General features: G+C 42.3%; 2 protein-coding genes across 3 annotated transcripts; one reads left to right on the top strand and one right to left on the bottom strand.

The window, feature by feature from the left end:
- The first annotated feature begins 12 nt into the window (after positions 1–12).
- On the top strand, positions 13–7,912 carry LOC118387494 (regulator of G-protein signaling 7-binding protein B-like). Of its 2 annotated transcripts, none has more exons than XM_035775913.2 (6): positions 13–3,608; positions 4,119–4,246; positions 5,053–5,183; positions 6,580–6,724; positions 6,946–7,016; positions 7,117–7,912. In XM_035775913.2, exons 1-6 carry the CDS (start codon positions 3,459–3,461, stop codon positions 7,206–7,208), a joined length of 717 nt encoding a protein of 238 aa, XP_035631806.1. In that variant the 5' UTR covers positions 13–3,458; the 3' UTR covers positions 7,209–7,912. The 2 variants fall into 2 exon arrangements, with proteins under 2 accessions (XP_035631806.1, XP_035631803.1); XM_035775910.2 differs by having other exon boundaries at positions 4,074–4,246.
- Positions 7,913–14,342: 6,430 nt separating this feature from the next.
- On the bottom strand, positions 14,343–20,042 carry c7b (complement component 7b). Its single transcript, XM_035775914.2, has 17 exons — positions 19,878–20,042; positions 19,731–19,792; positions 19,563–19,638; positions 19,159–19,300; positions 18,827–18,974; positions 18,480–18,618; positions 18,249–18,377; positions 17,903–18,146; positions 17,678–17,791; positions 17,294–17,460; positions 16,956–17,184; positions 16,601–16,772; positions 16,368–16,455; positions 16,117–16,249; positions 15,467–15,655; positions 15,234–15,330; positions 14,343–15,113 (listed from the first exon to the last, which is right to left on the bottom strand). The coding sequence occupies exons 1-17, from the start codon at positions 19,881–19,883 to the stop codon at positions 14,810–14,812; spliced, it is 2,439 nt and encodes an 812-aa protein (XP_035631807.1). The 5' UTR covers positions 19,884–20,042; the 3' UTR covers positions 14,343–14,809.
- Between the last annotated feature and the right edge of the window lie 1,404 nt (positions 20,043–21,446).

Below are 21,446 nucleotides of genomic sequence, written 5' to 3'. Positions count from 1 at the left end.
ATTGTTTTAAAAAATCAGGTTAGGAAATGCACAGAGATCTATAATAATAGGCCTATTTTGATATATGTATGACCAGTGGGCCCACTCTGTCAAGGACTTCCCTCAGGTCATCAACATGAAGGTAGAATAATCACATACCGTACCAGCCGAAAGTTTGGACACACTTAGGGTTTTTCTTTATTTTGACTATATTCTACATTGTGGAATAATAGTGAAGGCATCAACTAGGAAATAACATGTGGAATCATGTAGAAAGCAAAAAAGTGTTAAACAAATCAAAATCTATTTTATATTTGAGATTCTTCAAAGTAGCCACCCTTTGCCTTGATGACAGCTTTGTACCCTCTTGGCATTCTCTCAACCAGCATCATGAGGTTGTCGCCTGGAATGTATTTCAATTAACAGGTGTGCCTTGTTAAGTTCATTTGTGGAATTTCTATCCTTCTCAATGTGTTTGAGGCAATCAGTTGTGTTGTGACAAGGTAAGGGTGGTATACAGAAGATAGCAAGTCCAAGTCCATATTATGGCAAGAACAGCTCAAATAAGCAAAGAGAAATGACAGTCCATCATTACCTTTAAGACATGAAGGTCAGTCAATATGGAAATGTCAAGAACTTTGAAAGTTTCTTCAAGTGCAGTTATAAAAACCATCAAGCACTATGATGAAACTGGCTCTCGTGAGGACCATCACAGGAAAGGGAGACCCCGAGTTACCTCTGCTGCAGAGGATAAGTTCATTAGAGTTAACTGCACCTCAGAAATTGCAGCTGAAATAAATGTTTCACATAGTTCAAGTAACAGACACATCTCAACATCAACTGGTCAGAGGAGAATGAGTGAATCAGGCCTTCATGGTCGAATTGCTGCAAAGAAACCAATACTTAAGGACACTAATAATAATAAGAGACTTGCTTGTGCCAAGAAACACAACCAATGGACATTAGACCAGTGGAAATCTGTCATTTGGTCTGATGAGTCCAAATGTGAGATTTTTGGTTGAACGGATTACCTCCGCATGTGTACTTCCCACTGTGAAGCATGGAGGAGGTGGTGTGGGTGTGCTTTCCCTGTCTGATTTGATTTAGAATTCAACGCACACTTAACCAGCATGGCTACCACAGCATTCTGCAGCGATACACTGTCCCATCTGGTTTGCGCTTAGGGGGACTAACATTTTTCAACAGGACAATGACCCAACAAACCTCCAGGCTGTGTAAGGGCTATTTGACCAATAAGGAGAGTGATGGAGTGCTGCATCAGATGATCTGGCCTCCACAATCACCCAAACTCAACTCAATGGAGATGAGTTGGACTGCAGAGTGACGGAAAAGCAGCCAACAAGTGCTCAGCATATGTGGGAAGACTGTTGGAAAAGCATTCCAGGTGAAGCTGGTTGAGAGAATGCCAAGAGTGTGCAAAGCTGTAATCAAGGCAAAGGGCGGCTACTTTTAAATATATTTTTATTTGTTTAACACTTTTTTGGTTACTACATGATTCCATATGTGTTCTTTCATAGTTGTGATGTCTTCACTAGTATTCTACAATGTAGAAAATAGTACCAATAAAGGAAAACCCTTTAATGAGTAGGTGTGTCCAAACTTTTGATAATGTACATCTCATATAACTATAAACTTTTTATTCAATATGCACTACATGACCAAAAGTATGTGGATACCTGCTCGTCGAACATCTCATTGCAAAATCATGGGCATTAATATGGAGTTGCCCCTTGCTGCTATAACAGCTTCCACTCTTCTGGGAAGGCTTTCCTCTAGATGTTGGAACATTGCTGTTGGGTCAAGGGCGTTACTGAGGTCGGGTACTAATGTTGGGCAATTAGGCATAGCTCGCAGTTGGCGTTCCAATTCATCCCAATGGTGTTCTAAGGGGTTGAGGTCAGCTCTCTGTGCAGGCCAGTCAAGTTCTTCCACACCTATCTTGACAAACCATTTCTGTATGAGCCTCGGTTTGTGCACTGGGGTATTGTCGCGCTGAAACAGGAAAGGGACTTAAGTTGGATGCACAGAATTGTCTAGAATATCATTGTATGCTGCAGTGTTAAGATTTCCCTTCACTGGAACTAATTTTCCTAGCCCAAACCATGAAAAACAGCCCCAGACCATTATTGCTTCACCAAACTTTACAGTTGGCACTATTCATTGGGGCTTTCTGCTGGCATCTGCCAAACCCAGATTTGTCAGAGGGACTGTCAGTAAAGTGTGATTCATTTCTCCGGAGAACGAGTTTCCACTGCTCCAGAGTCCAATGATGGAGAGCTTTACACTACTCCAGCCAACGATTAGCATTGCACATGGTGATCTTAGGCTTGTATGCAGCTGTTCAGCCATTGAAACACATTTCATGAACAGTTTTTCTGCTGGAGTTGCTTCCAGAGGCAGTTTGGAACTCGGTTGTGAGTGTTGCAACCCAGAACAGATGATTTTCACGCACTACACGCTTCAGCACTCGGCGGTCCCGTTCTGTGAGCTTCTGTGGCCTACCACTTCACGGCTGAGCTCTTGTTGCTCCTAGACTTTTCCACTTCACAATAACAGCACTTGACCGGGGCAGCTCTAGCAGGGAAGAAATTGGACAAAATTACTTGTTGGAAAGGTGGCGTCTCTATGAGGCGCTACATTGAAAGACCCTGAGCTCTTCTGTAAGGCCATTCTGCTGCCGATGTTTGTCTATGGAGATTTTATACACCGATTTTATACACCTGTCAGCAACAGGTATGTGTGAAATAGCCGAATCCACTGATTTGTATATATAGTGTATTTTAGTACTGTTGCAATTTTGTGTGTTGCAGGGACTCATTGTAATATTTTGTCTTACCTGTGTGTCATTCAATGTATTACCAATGATAGACATCTTATATACATTTTACAGAACAAATTGCCAAATCTCTGGTAAGTTATGTGTCAAATGTACAGTTTTCATTGGTTTGCAATTGTGGTGACAATAATACATTGGTTTGCTTGCAGCCAACAGTAGCCTGTATGTCTGTATTCTGTATCTCACATCGGTCGGGGAGGCTGTGATGTGCGTAAATTGATGACTTTGAGCATTCATATTCCTGCTGGTCTTTGAATGTGCTGTTGCTCATGCCAGATACGAATAATATTTGTAGATATTTGCGTTTATTCTCAATACTTTCCTGCGACAGACCCGCTTGCTTTGTAGTCGTCGACGCCTCAACAGTTAACGGGATGCCGGAGCAATGACAAATGGTTGGCTCAGGCTCCCCATGAATTCGCTTCTCAGGTGAAAGCACGACAGAAGACCGTTCAGCCGCAGTTGGCCTTCTGCTGGGGTGAAGGTGACTCGCTTCGCCGCTGAGGAGAGAGATGCAGAGAAGAAGCTGCGAGCCGTCCACTACTTGCTGTCGTCCTGCAAGCTGAACATACGAATATTATAGATAGGCTGGCCGTGGGATTTTATCAGTGACTGTGTATGCATGTGTTCTGCACCGAACGGGCGCATTAACCGCCCCAGATACGCAGCGAACATTTTCCAGCTCGGCAAACCACCGCAGAGGGACCCCGAGCGCCGGGAGAGCACCGAGAGCGCGCGGAAAGCCCAGCGGGCCGTAAGCGACTGTAGGATGGTGAGATATGATCTATCGTGCATTATTTGTAAAAGCAATGGAGTCATTTTTGCCGTACTAGTATAAGAGCAGACACTATCCTATATATATTTTACCCACAACAAATTAAAATGCGCAACGCTAGATATTCTAAATGTAATTATCCAGAGACATTTTCCTACCAAGCTACATTTATCTGCCAACTAAGTCCTAGATGGGAGTCCAGGAGCCATAGAGAAATTCATTTAAGAATGTCCTTGAATGGTTTCTTAATGTTGCACTCAGAAGGGCATGCCACAAGGATAGCTACTACAATATTACACCAATGTGCCACAATTAGTAGTGTGTATATATCTATGTATATATGTGTGTGTCTTTATAGTGCAATAGTGTTATTAAAGTTTAGGCCTATATTGGGCCCTTGAAAACCTATAGAGCTATGCATTGACTTGCTGAAAGGGGTTATGTGTACATGTTGCTTCTCAGACTGTCCAAGAATTCAACACTCTTGTGGCGCTGTACCGAGAACAGGTAATCTCTATTGGGGAGATTTCTGCCGATTGTCCCTCTTTACGGGCCGTGTTGCACCGTACCAGGACCAAAGGATGCGCTATGGCCCAAGCTGCCCATCAGAACCTCACCGTGATATCTGGGTCTGGGTAAGGAATCTGCGTCCACGATATACGGATAGGCTACAATTTAATGAATGTGATCTGTTGACATCTTCAGTCGTCACTGGAGCTGTCCACGGTGCTAGTGTGTCAATCCAAGCCCTGCTATTCGACAGGATAATTAAATCAAATCAAATCAAATGTATATAGCCCTTCGTACATCAGCTGATATCTCAAAGTGCTGTACAGAAACCACAGAAATTCAGTAGCAGGTTTGGGTTCAATTCAATTTCAATTCAGAAAGTAAACCAAATTCCAATTCCACGTTAAAGAGAATTGATATTGGAATTTCAGTGTAGACTACTTCCTGAATTGACTGGAATTCAAATTAAATGTACCCCAAGCCTGTACAGTGGGCTACTTGGAATCTATGATACAGTCACTGGATGTGATAGGTTGATGTCTTCAATTGCCGCTGGAGCTGTCCTTGTTGCTAAGTGTAATCTACTCATAAATTATCTGCTCTTCCTTAGCCATTAAAGACCCCTCACACCTCCAGTCTCTTTAGAGCAAGGATGGGCAATTAGAGCCTGCGGTCCCGCTTAAGTGGGCCCATGGATCAACAAAATGTTACTTAGGGCCTTATCAACTGCATGTGTGGGTGGGTATGGATGTGGATATGCAGACCCCTAAGCCACTGTGACCCCCCATGATGAGTTCAGATTTTTTTGTGGTCCTCACCAAAGTTGCCCACCCCTGCTTTAGAGCCAGGGGGTTTCACGAAGGGCTAGAATAGGAGCCAGTGATAAGATTTGAAACTGTCCATTCTCCTACTGTATGTGTATGTGTTGTAGGCCAGAGGATGGGGAGATCCACCCAGAGATCTGCCGGCTCTTCATCCAGCTGCAGTGCTGCCTGGAGATGTTCATCACGGAGATGCTCAAGTCCATGTGTCTATTGGGGGTACTGCAGCTCCACAGGAAAGGTGAAATATCAATCTCAACCAGCAGATGGCATAATAGTAGCTACAATATTTTGTATTTATTTTTTATTTCACCTTTATTTAACCAGGTAGGCTAGTTGAGAACAAGTTCTCATTTGCAACTACGACCTGGCCAAGATAAAGCAAAGCAGCGTGACACAGACAACAACACAGAGTTACACATGGAGTAAACAATAAACAAGCCAATAACACAATAAACAAGTCAATGACACAGTAGAAAAAATAACGTCTATATACAGTGTGTGCAAAAGGCATGAGGAGGTAGGCAATAAATAGGCCATAGGAGCAAATAGTTACAATTTAGCAGATTAACACTGGAGTGATAAATGAGCAGATGATTATGTGCAGGTAGAGATACTGGGCGGCAGGGTAGCCAAGTGGTTAGAGCGTTGGACTAGTAACCGAAAGGTTGCAAGTTCGAATAAAGGTCAAATAAAAAATCAAATAAAAAAATACTGGTTGTGCAAAAGAGCAGAAAAGTAAATAAAATAGAAAACAGTATGGCGATGAGGTAGATAGATTGGGTGGGCTATTTACAGATGGACTATGTACAGCTGCAGCGATTGTTTAGCTGCTCAGATAGTTGTTGTTTAAAGTTGGTGAGGGAAATAAAAGTCTCAAACTTCAGTGATTTTTGCAATTCGTTCCAGTCACTGGCAGCAGAGAACTGGAAGGAAAGGCGGCCAAATGAGGTGTTGGCTTTGGGGATGATCAGTGAGATATACCTGCTGGAACGTGCTACGGGTGGGTGTTGTTATCATGACCAGTGAACTTAGATAAGGCGGAGCTTTACCTAGCATAGACTTATAGATGACCTGGAGCCAGTGGGTCTGGCAACGAATATGTAGCGAGGGCCAGCCGACTAAAGCATACAGGTCGCAGTGGTATAAGGTGATTTGGTAACAAAACGGATGGCACTGTGATAGACTGCATCCAGTTTGCTGAGTAGAGTGTTGGAAGCTATTTTTTAGATGACATCGCCGAAGTCGAGGATCGGTAGGATAGTCAGTTTTACTAGGGTAAGTTTGGCGGCGTGAGTGAAGGAGGCTTTGTTGCGAAATAGAAAGCCAATTCTAGATTGGATTTTTGATTGGAGATGTTTAATATGAGTCTGGAAGGAGAGTTTACAGTCTAGCCAGACACCTAGGTATTTATAGTTGTCCACATATTCTAGGTCGGAACCGTCCAGGGTGGTGATGCTAGTCGGGCGGGCGGGTGCGAGCAGTGAACGGTTGAAAAGCATGCATTTGGTTTTTACTAGCGTTTAAGAGCAGTTGGAGGCCACGGAAGGAGTGTTGTATGGCATTGAAATATACCATACAATATGAAATACATGGCATCACAGGTTACCCAGTATTATATGTTGATCATATCCCAGGAAAGGATTCATACCCGGAGCCCAGGCTGGACTTCAAGGTGGATGAGAGTTCTGATGTACCCATCCTGGAGGAGCGCTCCTCCTCACCTGTGGACTACCAACACGAGTCCTGGCTGGTGTGCACCGATATTGAAAACATAGAGAGGTATAGTGTAATGCAATATGCTTACACACTCATGGTCTCTCATGGTCAACAGAAATCCCAGGCCACAGAGCACTGTTTAAGCCATACATGAATAGGATTATCAACAGCTTGGACATTACAAGTTATAGTAGACATTCATGTTTCAGTTTGTGTGTAGGCTTTCTCTGTGACCATGTAGAGGTGGTAAATGGATTTACCCATGATTCACCCTGTGTCCTCAGGGACATGCGAGAGATGAGAAACCTACTCAGCAAACTTAGGGAGACCATGCCTTTACCACTAAAAAACCAAGGTAAGTAGCATTTGTACTGTAAGAGTGTGTTAAATCATGAAAGATACACAAGATGGAAGGCACTGCACTGTACTCAGGTTCCTCTGTCTGTGTTGTCTAGATGACAGCAGTCTGCTGAATCTCACTCAATACCCGCTAGTCAGACAGAGGAAGAGGCGCTTCTCTGGGTTCTGCTGCCTGGTGTCTGGCTGAGTCAGTCGGGTCCTGCAGGCAGCAGCAAGGGCAGCACACCAACCCTACACAACACCTTACATGTTATTACTGCCATTTGGGGAAGGAACTTTCTGATCAGTCTGTCTTTATTTTGTAATATGATTATATGTAGAAAAAGCTATTCAAATATAATGTTACAAACATGCATATTTTGCTATTATATTATTCAAGCTGTCTCTCTTTGTAGAAAAGGAGGACCCTTAGGTCTATAGACGAGCACAAACTGATGCCATGAGAGATGCATTATGTTGGTAGACAGCTTTGCCTAATCTTTGCCTTCAGACATCTTCCTCAGAATGTCATTATATTTCTTCACTGTGCGATGCTTCTTTTGCAGTCTTCCATGAAAAGGAAATCTGTCTCCAACTTACTTTTTCCATCACAAGGGCTTTGCAATGCTCCATATCAAAAACACTTCTAATTTCATGTAAATACAGTATATAAATGGTGGTAAATGTTTTGTATGAAACTTTCTTTGAATAATGTAACTATAGATTATCTAAAGATTGAATGTCTAAATCCTTTGCTTTGATTTATTTAGATGTCTTGGCCGAAAGTGTACAGCATGAATATTGCTATTTGTACTGTGGTAGATGTATAGATGTTGTGCTATAGATTGTTGTACGGCTGACAGTATGTATAGCCCATTTTATAATGTGAATAAACTTTTTGTATTTAAATAATCCTTTTTGTCTGGTTTATAGAGAGGCTCTGATCTGTTGTTTCTTGTTGGTTTCAGAGCCCACACATGATGTCCGCTTAAAGTATACTTCACATGAAGGAGACAAATGGACCTATTCGTTATAGTTGTGGGTACTTGCAAAGCTATAAACTTCCTCAATCACAACATGAAACTATTTAATATTTTATCAGTGTGACAGGAACTCAGTGTTCCACCCATGACCCCTCTTTCCACACTCAAGGGAGTGTCAGGGGTCAGAGTTGTAGAGACAACTTACAGCTGGTGAATGTTACTGGAATCTGGAATTTCCAGACACTTCTTCCAGTAAGGGGACAGGATGGAAGGTTGTGAAAGGAGGGTTTGGAACACTTGGGAACTTTGAACTTTGTGTTGTCATGGCTTACAGGCTGACTACACCGCTCACATTGCGTGCGCAAGTGTTGCAAAAATAAATGTAGAAATCTATGTTATTCAATTATTGTACCCACACTGCCTGCGCGCACCAACGAGCGTCTGCGTTGTCAAGGGCTAAAATAGAAGTCAGTTCTATTTGTGACGCAGATAGCGCTGCAAGTCCTGCCTCTCCCATCTCCTCATTGGTAAATAGAAGTAGGTACCCACGTGCCATCTCATTGGTTATACCCACGTGGGTGACTGAAAGACGAACAAGGTCGGTGGCGGTAATGCACCTAATTTCTGAAAGTTGCCAATATAAAGTCCAGAGAAAAAATTGCCTGGAAGGAGGAGAGATGACTAGAAATGATTCGGTTGACCGTTTTATGTGTGGATTAATTCTCGGAGTAGAGGACCTTGTGCATTTCAGGTAAAATAACAACTCAATGTTTATATCCCAGGACAAAATTAGCTAGCAACAGCAAGCTATCTAAATAGGACAAATTAGCTAGCAAGTGCAAGCTAGCTAGCTAAATTGCCATAAATGTTAAATGCTTTTCGACCTTTCCCCAAATTAATGTAATTGGTTCAGAGTTTGTTTTGATATTTTAATCTGCGTGTTGTGATCGCGTTTGGTGTGAGGGGACAAAATAAATGTATGCACGATGGCACATGATGGCACACGCGCACAGCCAGTTTGGGTTCCGTGTTAGAAACTCGGTTTGTGGCTGATGCAGGAAGTGGGTGTCTTCTTTGACAGACAAGTTAAATAACCAATCATTTGTGAGGGATATATGAAGTCATACCCATAGACATACATTGCCGTTCAAAAGTTTGGGGTCACTTAGAAATGCCCTTGTTGTTGAAAGAAAAGCACATTTTCTGTCCATTAAAATAACATCAAATTGGTCAGAAATACAGTGTAGTTATGTTATATATGTTGTAGAAAGAGGAGTGGGAAGCCCGAGTGCACAACTTAGCAAGAGGACAAGTACATTAGAGTGTCTAGGTTGAAAAACAGACGCCTCACAAGTCCTCAACCGGCAGCTTCATTAAATAGTACCAGCAAAACACCAGTCTAAATGTCAACAGTGAAGATGCGACTCCGGGATGCTGGACTTCCAGGCAAAGTTGCAAAGAAAAAGACATATTTCAGACTGGCCAATAAAAATAAAAGATTATGATGGGAACACAGATACTGGACAGAGGATCTAGAAGGCCAGAATCTCGGCGTGATAAAATATCTGCATTAAAAAGAACAAAGCCGTTATAAAGAATATAATATATTCAAGAAGTACAAAGATGAGATCAAGATTATGGTTCAGGGGCCTGCAATTAAAAAAATATTGTTTTAGGATGGAATGTCTGCTCACCCCGGAGCTTTGGGGGTACTATTTAATGATGCTGCCAGTTCAGTCTGTTTCTTAAACTAGATAGTCTAATGTACTTGCTCAGTTGTGCACCGGGGCCTTCCTCTCCTCTTTCTATTCTGGTTCAAGACAGTTTGCTCTGATCTGTGAAGGGAGTGGTACACAGCGCTGTACAAGATCTTCAGTTTCTTGACAATTTTTCTCATGCAATAGCCTTCATTTCTCAGAACAAGAATATACTGACGAATTTCAGAAGAAAGGCCTTTGTTTCTGGCCATTTTGAGCCTGTAAATACTGACGCAACAGATACTCAACTAGTCTAAAGAAGGACAGTTTTATTGCTTCTTTAATCAGAAAAACAGTTTTAAGCTGTGCTGACATAATTGCAAAAGGGTTTTCTAATGATCCATTAGCCTTTTAAAATGATAAACTTGGATTAGCTAACACAACGTGCCATTGGAACACAGGAGTGATGGTTGCTGTTAATGGACTCTGTACGACGATGTAGATATTCCTGCCATTTCCAGCTACAACAGTCATTTACAACATTAATGTATTTCTGATCAATTTGATGTTATTTTAATGGACAAAAAATATGCTTTTCTTTCAAAAACAAGGACATTTCTAAGTGACCCGAAACTTTTAACGGTAGTGTGTTTCCCTTTCCAGCGAATCACAGGGATCTGGGCCTGGTCGGGTGTCCATAGTATATACATTGTGTATTACTCATTGAAGAAGAACTCCTCATCCAATTTGAGGTGAGTACTCCCAGTTCTGATGTCCAGAAGCTCTTTTCGGGTCATAAGAGACTGTAGCAGCAACATTATGTACAAAACAAGTTACAAACAACGCGAAAAAACAAACAAAATAACATGGTTGGTTAAGAGCCGACGGCAGCCCTACCCTCCGGCACCATCATTCCAACTGGAATTCCATTCCAACATACACTTAGTATTACTTTCTTAGCTACAGTATACAGTGGGGAGAACAAGTATTTGAAACATTGCCGATTTTGCAGGTTTTCCTACTTACAAAGCATGTAGAGGACTGTCATTTTTTATTATAGGTACACTTCAACTGTGAGAGACGGAATCTAAAACAAAAATCCAGAAAATCACATTGTATGATTTTTAAGTAATTAATATGCATTTTATTGCATGACATAAGTATTTGATACATCAGAAAAGCAGAACTTAATATTTGGTACAGAAACCTTTTTTTGCAATTACAGAGATCATACGTTTCCTGTAGTTCTTGACCAGGTTTGTACACACTGCAGCAGGGATTGTGGCACACTCCTCCATACAGACCTTCTCCAGATCCTTCCGGTTTCGGGGCTGTTGCTGGGCAATACGGACGTTCAGCTCCCTCCAAAGATTTTCTGTTGGGTTCAGGTCTGGAGACTGGCTAGGCCACTCCAGGTCCTTGAGATGCTTCTTACGGAGCCACTCCTTAGTTGCCCTGGCTGTGTGTTTCGGGTCGTTGTCATGCTGGAAGACCCAGCCACGACCCATCTTCAATGCTCTTACTGAGGGAAGGAGGTTGTTGGCCAAGATCTCGCGATACATGGTCCCATCCATCCTCCCATCAATACGGTGCAGTCGTCCTGTCCCCTTTGCAAAAAATCATCCCCAAAGAATGATGTGACCGAGGGCGATTGACCGTCATCTTGAACTTCTTCCATTTTCTAATAATTGTGCCAACAGTTGTTGCCTTCTCACCACGCTGCTTGTCTATTGTCCTGTAGCCCATCACAGCCTTGTGCATGTCTAAAATTGTATCCCTGATGTCCTTAAACAGCTCTCTGGTCTTGGCCATTGCGGAGAGGTTGGAGTCTGTTTTAATGAGTGTGTAGACAGGTGTCTTTTATACATGTAATGAGTTCAAACAGGTGCAGTTAACACAGGTAATGAGTGGAAAACAGGAGGGCTTCTTAAAGAAAAACTAGCAGGTCTGTGAGAGACGGAATTCTTACTGGTGGGTAGGTGATCAAATATTTATGTCATGCAATAAAATGCAAATTAATTACTTAAAAATCATACAATGTGATTTTCTGGATTTTTGTTTTAGATTCTGTCTCTCACAGTTTAAGTGTACCTATGATATAAAATCACAGACCTCTACATGTGTTGTAAGTAGGAAAACCTGCAAAATCGGCAACGTTTCAAATACTTGTTCTCCCCACTGTACATATCTCCCTGGCATATTACATAATTTATGCAGCAGCATAAAATACATTTTTGGACTCACCTTTTTGTGCTGTGCTCACTTGAACAGGAATGGTGGCGCGTGGCATTCCTTTGTGGGCAAATTTTGTCTTCAAACTTTGTCATCAAAGTCTGTCTTTCTCTGGATTTATGGTGCTTTCAAAACAACTAGGAACTCTGAAAAAAAACAAGGTCGAATCATGATGACGTCAGTGATCTTCAGGTCGTAGTTCTAGAAAGAGGCTCAAGTTCCTCATTGACAATTCCGAGTTGGGTGACCGTTTAAAACTTATTTTCTCAGTTGTAGCTAGTTTTTTCCTGGGTTGTCTTGAACTCACTGAAGTCAGACTTCCTAGTTCTGAGTTAACAGTTGTTTTGATTGCGGCAGAAATCATGCTGGATTTACAGCATGACCAAAGCTGAATGTTTATCATTTTAAAATATTAAAAGAGAACCTTAAAACGATAATTGGGATAACACACCCACTCCAGTTAGCCACTGATTCCTTCCAAACCACATTGTTGAATTTGAGATTTCCAACTTGTTGTGTAATGTTTATGTCCAATGTCCGATGAGCACTGATACGTTTTATCTGTAATTTCTCTTCATTATTTCTCTTCATATGACAAGGATTAAATAGGATTTGCCAGTAGATTGTTGACTTGATTTATAATGACTGCTAGCTAATATTTTGAAAGTATGATGTTGACATGATCAATCCAATTAAAGATACTGTAGATATAACGGGATTTGACTTAATTTTATCTGTTGCCAATGACCTTGAGCCTTCTTGGATGGGCACTTCTAATGTAACTCTATGGCAGCACCCAAGAGGCTTGAATTTTCGAGCTCTACACTTAGATTTGGCAGTGACGTAGTGTCCCCATGAGTGACAGAACACTGAGCCAATCACGGCGCAACTAGTGAATATTATCAACCCCTACGCTTCGTATTTTCCACTGGCTGCCCCACCACCACAGAAAGCATTGAGCTAGACTGAAACTCCTGCATTTTGGAGCTGCCTTACTCAATAAAGCAAAAAAGAAAGCATGTTTGTATAGATGCTTTCTTAACTCAATTATTTTAAAGTAGTGCAAGGTGGGCTACTCTGTGGGACTCGACTGCACTGACAAAGGCATGACACCGTCAGGGCGGGGCTTCTAAAGCTGTTGCAGAGTCTAACCTGGGAGCCTTCACATCCTGATGACCTGCACTACAAAATAGGTGGAGACTGTCTCAAAAGGGCTTTGAAGAAACAGAGGATGTTGGTGTCCTTTTTAAGTCATCATATAGTTTATCGACAATTAAGTGAAGATCACATGATTGACAATAGGATTCAATTACATAATGACGTAATTATGTTTTTTTTGTTCTGTCTGTTGTGTCTGTCCCGATAAGTTGTTTGTTTCTAACACTTAATGTGGGGGTGGAGAGAGGCATGATAGTTCCAAATGTATTTGCGTGGCATGAGAGACTTATGTGAGTACTTTCATTTATCAATCTTCATTAAGTCATGAATAATGTAATATTAATGGGTTGTTAAGTGCCTTTTAATGTTAGCTCTACTTGGATTGATCTATGGTTTCCATATCTGTGTGTGCTCCACCTTTGTGTGTGTTGTGTGTATTGCAGCCTATACAAAAACGAGTTATGCATCTTCAATGTTGAAGTTGGCAGTGGTATGATGATGTCCTATTGTGGTTTCCACCTGGGTTGTTGCCATGGTGACCAGCTCTTCTCCATGAATGTGGGTCCATGTGACAAGGATGTGGTCAGCCTGGACTGGGCCAAGTTCAGTGCCACCATGTCTGCCAAGAGCTCAGTCCAGGAGCCCTGCAACTCTGACATCTGTTACGAGTGTAAGAGCTGCACCGGCAACTCTGACTGGCCACACATTCCCTCTATGAGTCAGATAGCACTTGACCATGTTCAGCTGAAATAACCTTATCTGAAAATAGTTTTAACTAGTTAAGATGCAATACAATTCATTATTTGTCAAAGATAAATTTCAACATAGCAAAATCATTCTATGTACATGTTGCTCTTACCCTTTGACTTTGTGCACCCAAAGTCCAAACAATGTCTGTGTGAAGTTCCCCAGGACTGTCCTGAGGGAGAACACATGTTCTGTGTGAAGCTGCTGAAGAACCAGAGCAAGAGGAGTTGGCCTTGTGCTCCATGTCTGTCATCAAGTGTACAACGATGGTGTTTGAGATTCTCAATGAAGGCCCGTGTGAATAGTCCACATAATCAGGTCCTGCTGTACCCATCCTCTTTCCATATTCTATCACTCTCTCCTTGTCCATAATACCATAGAGCACACACTACATTTAACTGTAAAGACTAACATTCAGAAGGAGCACGTTTTGTCCCGTTTCAGTTGTAGCTTGGTTCAACTTAATTTGCTAAAATTGAGATTGTTGTTAACTTGTTGTTAAAACATGTCACTTAATGCAATCAACTCTATTGTGTCACAACGTAGCGTTTATTTGAAATGAACAAAAATGTAACTTTTTTTGTCTAATGATCTTTTATTTACAACTTGCAACAATCCCAGTCATCTTCCAGACATTTTCCAGACGTTGACATAACGTGCATTTCCGGTACTGAATGAAAGGTTATAATACATCTTATACAGACGTCAAAAATACGTACTATCCAGACATTGAAATCAGGTGCATTTTAGGTGCTGAATGAAAGATAAAATACATATTTTACAGACATTGAAATGTTTTTCGTTCATTGATTCTATGGCCAAATTTCAACCAATAAAGGAAGTCAAAAGCTTAGTGGCATAGTTCTCTCCATTACCATGTAGAGTAGAAAATGGATAGCTCTACCTTGATGCACACTTTATTAGAATATAAGGGACTACTCTCTTATAAGTAAAAAACAACAACATTACAATTATGGGTTAAGAATCATGTTTTAAAGTGCAGAACAGGCCTTGATGCTGACCACATCAAACTGCTCCCCTTGGCACCTCCGAGCCCCCACCTCACATGCTGACATTGTCACAGCAACAGCACTGTCTGGTAGTTTGACACAGAGCTGGACAGAGGTGTCAAAGCACTCCTCCTGGCAGGAAGTGAGCCCCTGATCCGACCAATCACAATCACTGTCCTTCACCAGCTTGAAGCTCCGCCCCAGACACTGCAGCGCTCCAAGTTGACACACGCCCAATTTACTTGTTCTGCCTGTGTGGAGGGTGGCACATAACTGCAGGGAAGGCCTTTAAAGAGAAAATTAATCAGATTAAAATATCTTGTTTATTTCCAGGGTTGTATATACTTAGTTGTATTACCCTGTCAAAAGTCAAGAAATGTGAAAAGACTGCAATTAAAATACTCACTGGCATTGGTATGGAAGCTTACACACACACTGACTCTTTCCTGGTGTTTCCCATAGTTTGCAGTTCAAGCCAAGTGGAAGGGTGGGGCCCTTTGGCACTGGCACACACAGAATAAACACATCAAAATTAATATTTAATGGAATGGGATGCCTCCTCATTTAATTTCAGAGCAAAGATGGTAAGAATTTGCTTTCTAGAGTCCCATGTAGCAGTTGAATCTCTGGATCTCTTACCTTCTCTGCACCTTATGCCGTCTGGGGATGGAGACCACTGCAGACTGGAGCTGCAGACGATCTCTGCCATGCCCTCTCTCATCATCCCCACAGGACAGGACAGGGACACACTGTCCCCAATTTGATAGATCACTTTCCAAGGAGTGCCTGTGACATCATTCTTAAGGGACGGAACATCACATGTTGCACCTAGAATAGAGTTTGAGCAAAGACAGTACAGTATGAAGATAGGCTAAAATTGCTTCTCCAATAGAAATCCCCAATCAAACTTGTTGCCAATGTCATGGCGACGTTGGCTAGCTAAGCTCATGCATAGAAGCTGTGCATGTGCAGTCTCCCAAATCAACGGCACGAAAATGAAAACGGGTCAGCTTGTCACTTTTGCGAAGTCAGAGTAATAACATGTTCAACTACTTAAGACCTTGTCTCAAATCTAGGTTGTGTCTATACATTTTGATAAAATTAACATCTAAAGATGAATTGTTCACTTCTCTCATTGACTTCTCAAACCCCAAACTCCAGCCTGGTCTGCTTCGCAAGCGTTCCCGGGAAGTCTTGCGATGTTGCGCCTCTGGGTTTAGAAACTCTGTGGTTTGAGTGAGTCAGATCCAACGTCAGTGTTTTAAAAAGTTAACCCTTTGAGTACCTACTCTTGCACTCCAATGGTCCTCTGGTCCAGCTGTTGTTGTCAGTGCACTCAGCCACAGTTTCTCCAGTGATGTAGTGGCCCTCTATGCAGGAGTACTCAATCTTACTGCCTACAAGGTATACATCTCTGGGGCTCTAGATGCAAATACACATGGATGCTTTTTCACAACATACAATAGACAAATTCACACACACTTCCTTGAAGGTTATTGAATTCTGCAATAGATAACAGGAATGGAAAGGTGACCATTACCAGGACAAAGCCATTCCTCAGGGCTGGCGGGGCTCTACATGCCTTCGGTGGACTTATAGAGAGAACAAAACATTGAGGCTCCATCATCCTGCAGACAAACACACAGTCAACCCCCATACTCTGAAGCAGATGTGGCAAATGTTATAGTCTACTGAGGTTATTGTAACTGTAGCTACTGTGCTAAGGTGTGCTGTTGTTCACAGCGTATTTGGTGAGAGGTTAAGTTTCCTCACTGTAAATGTTGTAGGTCTGACTCTTCACAGGAAGTATGTTCTGTGGGCAGCCCCACACAATGGAGGCCCCCTCGCCTAGGAGCAGGGTTAGTGCAGGTCCTAGACCTTGACAGTTGACTTTGAGAACAAGATCCCCATGACGACCAGCAGCTCCAGCTCCCATGGATCACCCCTTATAAAAGACAAAGCCAAAATATCACATTTATAAGTCAATCATTATGGATAAATGTACAACAACATCATACATTGATCTTAAATCTTGCTGGCTCAGTGTCAGAGGCAAGGGGCCTGTGTGAACAATACAGTGTCAGTGGACAAGTCATTACAGGAAGTGAGCAATTTATGGTTGTTTTACCTGGCTGCTCCCCTATAACAGTGCCACTTTCACAGGCAGGGCCCGAGGTACCAGGCCTGCAGACACATTTACACTCTGTGCCAGTAAGCAGGGGCTGCCCGTTGTTGTGGCAGGGCCGGCAGTGGCAGGGATGCTCCTCTGCCAGGTACTCCTCTGTAGCTCTCTTCAGATGGAGCTTCCTCAGCCCGGCACACTGCACCTCCTTCACCAGCTCATACAGAGGCCGTAGCTACAATATGGACGGACTTGATACAGTATAACATGACGGCATCCTAAAAAATATTATAGAAATTGACTAAAAAGTTTATAGTTATATGAGATATATGTGATTATGCTACCTTCATGTTGATGACCTGAGGGAAGTCCTTGACAGAGCGGGCCCACTTGTCATACATTTGTCCATTGGCCTCAGGATTCTCCAGGTCCAGGACACTCAGGCCAGCTATGAAGGATGGGTCTCCACCGATTACATTGGTCTTAATAGGCAGCTTGTTGTTGTTATACTCTGCAGACAGGATCATGGTTGACAGAGGTGATTACATACAGTACAATGCATCTGTTATTGTCACTTCAGACCTATTCAATTCAGTACCTTTCTATTCTTAACAATTCAGACTAGTTGATATTTTCTAATACGGTGTTGTTTTTGATTCATTGTAGCACTCATGGTGCATACCGTGTATATATGGTTTACTAAGGGTGACAGAAACTTGTAGACCTACCTTTAGAGGTCTTGAGAGAGTCCACCAGTTTTTCACATGTGGTTTTGACCTTTTTCCTGAACAAGCGGCGCTTCTTCTTCGTAACACACCGTTGGTATTCTGTATCTGTTGTGCCTTCAATCAGAGAAAGAGGAAATCAAAAAGAATGTGTAATGTATTCAATGCAATGAATACCATATTTAACAGTTATGTGTCTCTATCTGGTGAGAAAGGGGTCCTACTCACTGGTCTCTTTGAGGGCCTCGTTGTCAAACTCCAGCAGGGCCTGGTACTGGCCCCCCAGGGCCCCCTCTGACAAGTAGTGGGTGCCATAGGTCTGCAGGAGGGAGCGGTAGGCTGGGTAACTGTATGTGGTTGGGAGGGAGGACAGCGCCTTCCAGAAGCCCTCAGCCAGAGTGACATACTGGGGCACGGTGTTCTGGAACTGGGCTAGCTCCACCTGATTCTTTATGATCAGCAGCCTGTGAGACTGGCAGAAGAGAGGGACACGCATATAAGACCTAACCATCATACTTTACATACTCGCGCAGGGCTATATTGTCATCAACCAGCTATAGTCTCAGTGAGTCACCTTGTCTTTGTTGAGCTCTGTGTGAAAAGTGCGGCGATCATGTCCCCATAAGGCATTGTCCTGGATGTGCTTCATGTAGGACCAGGAGCTCTCATAGGCCTCATCGCTGAAGTCATTCTCAACCACCACCTAGGAAGAGATCTCACAGATTGTAGTTGTATTACTTCACCAGTAAGTTACTACCTGTTACTAAACCAAACCTGCAGTCCCATATAGTATAGTATGGCTCACCTGGAAGGTGTACCTGAGGATACTCTGAGGCAATCTGTAGAAAGTCTTGTGGTCTCCACTGAAAACCTTCCTGCACTGCCCTCCGAAGCTTAGTGTGTTAATGACACCAGACCTGAACTTCCCTGTCAGCACATCATACCTACAGGGGACAATACAAACCTTAACTCGGATACCTATCTGCACATCTTCAACACTGGATTATCACATCAACATGTTGAGAAATGCAGTATAGCCAATGCAAAGTGACCATTAAGAAAAACACAAGCAAAACTCATCACATCAAATTTGCAAGATGTGTTGTACTATACATGTCATATGATGTTAGTGGTAGAGGGGGGCCTGCCTACCCTTTGCCAGTGTGGTCAGAGTTGGGAGGAGTCTTGTCCAGGTCACAGACATAGTGGCTATTGTCAGCATCACAGTGTCTCTCGTCTGTCCCTCCCTCCTCACAGTCCTGGTCTCCGTTACATACCAGAGAGAGGCTCACACACTGTCCTAAGATACACATACAGTACATATGTTGTTGTTGTTTATGAATCATATATGCACATACATACACATCGGTCGCCTGTATGAGATGAAAATACACATACTAAACAATACACTAATTCAGTACAAAGTGCACAAATAGACAAAAATTACTTATTTTTACTGGTTTCATGTGGATTTCAAAAAGTACCTGCAGAACAGCGGAACCTTTCTCCACAGCCTGTGCCCAAGGGACATCCTTTCTTGGGGACACACTCTTGACTCTGAGAAGCCTCCCCAGAGCATGGACTGCCCTGATACTGGGCAAACTCCTCAACAGTCCGTGTGCGGACCTATAAATATTCAGAAAACATCAATATTAATACATGCAAGTTTTTAAAAAATACCTTCCTTTCTTGAAATCCATGCAATTAAGTGTGTGTGTGTGTGTGTGTGTGTGTGTGTGTGTGTGTGTGTGTGTGTGTGTGTGTGTGTGTGTGTGTGTGTGTGTGTGTGTGTGTGTGTGTGTGTGTGTGTGTGTGTGTGTGTGTGTGTGTGTGTGTGTGTGTGTGTGTGTGTGTGTGTGTGTGTGTGTGTGTGATTGACTGTGTGTACCTGTGTTTTTGTGCAGCCATCGCATTCAGACCATTCCCCATAAAGCCCCCATCTGCAGTTCACAGGGTGCTCACAGCTAAGTGGACGGATGGAAACAATCATGTTCAGCTTTTACGTAGAATGGTAAATGTCAACCATGAATGTCACATTCAGGTTCTCAGTACATACCGAATGTGAGGGAGAAGGGGGAGTAACAGAGTCAGACAGGACAGAGTTACATCCAAGTTCAGCTAGGAGAAATAATGACATTCACAAGGTCAGATTGAGTTATAGTAATCATCATTCATGTTGAGCGGATCAGTGAGAACTCCTTACCTTCATAATGCACACCACAGAGACAGACAGGTCTTTTCCTCTGGCCCAGCACAGTGAGCCCAGCTCATATAGCCAGTGAAGAGAGAGCTTACTCAACAGCACCCAGAATTCAGGACATTCCACACTGGAGAAACACTCATGTTCTTTCCCCCAGCCAGACAACAATAAGGACCCATTTCCCCCTCCCTTGCTTGATGCGTAATTAATGGGGGGCCTTGTAGCCCTGTGCCAGCAACAAACCTAATCAGTATATTTCTATCCATTTTGCCATGGGCTTTTATTCATTTCTAGCAAAAGTATTGGTGGTGTCAAGGTTTTTGTGATGGTATTAGGTAATACTGCATGTACAATCATGAAATAAATGTGCTTTTCTTCAAACAGCACCTGAACTTTGTTTCTGAGTTGGGAGGGAGTTGCGCAATCATTGTTTTCCCAGGATGAGTCACAACTGGTGCAGAGGTCACAAGCCTGTATTTACCCAAGTTAGTAGAGCCAAATTCTATGAGTTTTTCTACTCCAGTTGCTCCCAAGCAAATGTGTATGTAATGTATGACTGACTGTATGATATCAACCAGACACAATACAGCAGCTGACATACTGACATACATCATCCCATACTGAACAAAAACAATTGTATGTTTAAAAAAAAATAAGATAATTACCAATTTAACAACATGTCAATTTACACCTATAAGATCTGATCACAGTCAGACCACAGTGTTTATTTTAATCATGTACACGTGTCTAAAAATGTACAGGACAAAGGAAACATGTTAACACCAGGTATAAGTAAGGGCTTAAGTAACACAGCAACATGGATGGTGCTGAACACTTATCCCACAGGACACCAGTACAAGAAAGTATGAAAATGTATGCACTCCTTACTGTAAGTCTGGATAAGAGCGTCTGCTAAATGACTAACATGAGAAATAGAAATATGAATAAAATTTGTTTTTACAATATGCACAGTGTAATCACACATTTAGTCCACCAAGTAATTTTTTAAGTTTAAGCTAAAAAAAAGTGCAGCTCGGTCCAATAAACCCACATATCAGACATGGCATTGCAGTAGGCCTATTCTGAAGCTAGCCTACTGAGATGATTGAAGGCAGAAATTGCTGTTGTATTGCAGCAGAAGGACATGCTGTAGATGAGCATCAGACATCCTGTTTCGCTGAGAGGTAAACAGGTTTCCACCATAGCTGAAAAGGCACTCAACTGGGGCACTGGAGGGCAGTGTAGTATTGCACTTCAGAAAACAGTTCCGAACTACGGGGGAACGATTTCAAAGACTTGTCTTTTTCTTGTATTTTTTTCTTTTATTATTGTTAACCCATCCGCCCTCTTCAGAGGACACATATCTTGTTTGTTTTTACAGCTTTTCTGCTACACATACATTTTACATTGACATTTTACATAGACATTTTTGTACACATTTTGCATAGTCGCATTATAAGGGCCTGCAAAGTGATGTGTAATTCCTATTGGAATCAAAGCAGACTTTTTAAAGCACCCACAACCTGCATTCAGAACGACTGCCAGTGAAGGGAAGACCATCTCCTTAACAGA

The sequence above is a fragment of the Oncorhynchus keta genome, chromosome 13 (assembly GCF_023373465.1).
Source record: "Oncorhynchus keta strain PuntledgeMale-10-30-2019 chromosome 13, Oket_V2, whole genome shotgun sequence".
In the NCBI taxonomy this organism is placed as follows: Eukaryota; Metazoa; Chordata; class Actinopteri; order Salmoniformes; family Salmonidae; genus Oncorhynchus; species Oncorhynchus keta.
This window is presented reverse-complemented; position numbering and strand designations above follow the sequence as displayed.

What these genes read in the sequence shown, in the direction of transcription:
- LOC118387494 (XM_035775910.2), top strand. Translation starts at nt 3,459, where the DNA reads ATGTGTTCTGCACCGAACGGGCGCATTAACCGCCCCAGATACGCAGCG. An exon ending in CCGTAAGCGACTGTAGGATG is followed by an intron (nt 3,609 to 4,073) that starts GTGAGATATGAT and finishes GTTGCTTCTCAG; the next exon opens with ACTGTCCAAGAATTCAACAC. An exon ending in ACTGCAGCTCCACAGGAAAG is followed by an intron (nt 5,184 to 6,579) that starts GTGAAATATCAA and finishes ATCATATCCCAG; the next exon opens with GAAAGGATTCATACCCGGAG.
- c7b (XM_035775914.2), bottom strand. An exon ending in CAGAGCTCAACAAAGACAAG is followed by an intron (nt 18,147 to 18,248) that starts GTGACTCACTGA and finishes CTCTTCTGCCAG; the next exon opens with TCTCACAGGCTGCTGATCAT. An exon ending in CGGCATAAGGTGCAGAGAAG is followed by an intron (nt 15,331 to 15,466) that starts GTAAGAGATCCA and finishes TGTGTGTGCCAG; the next exon opens with TGCCAAAGGGCCCCACCCTT.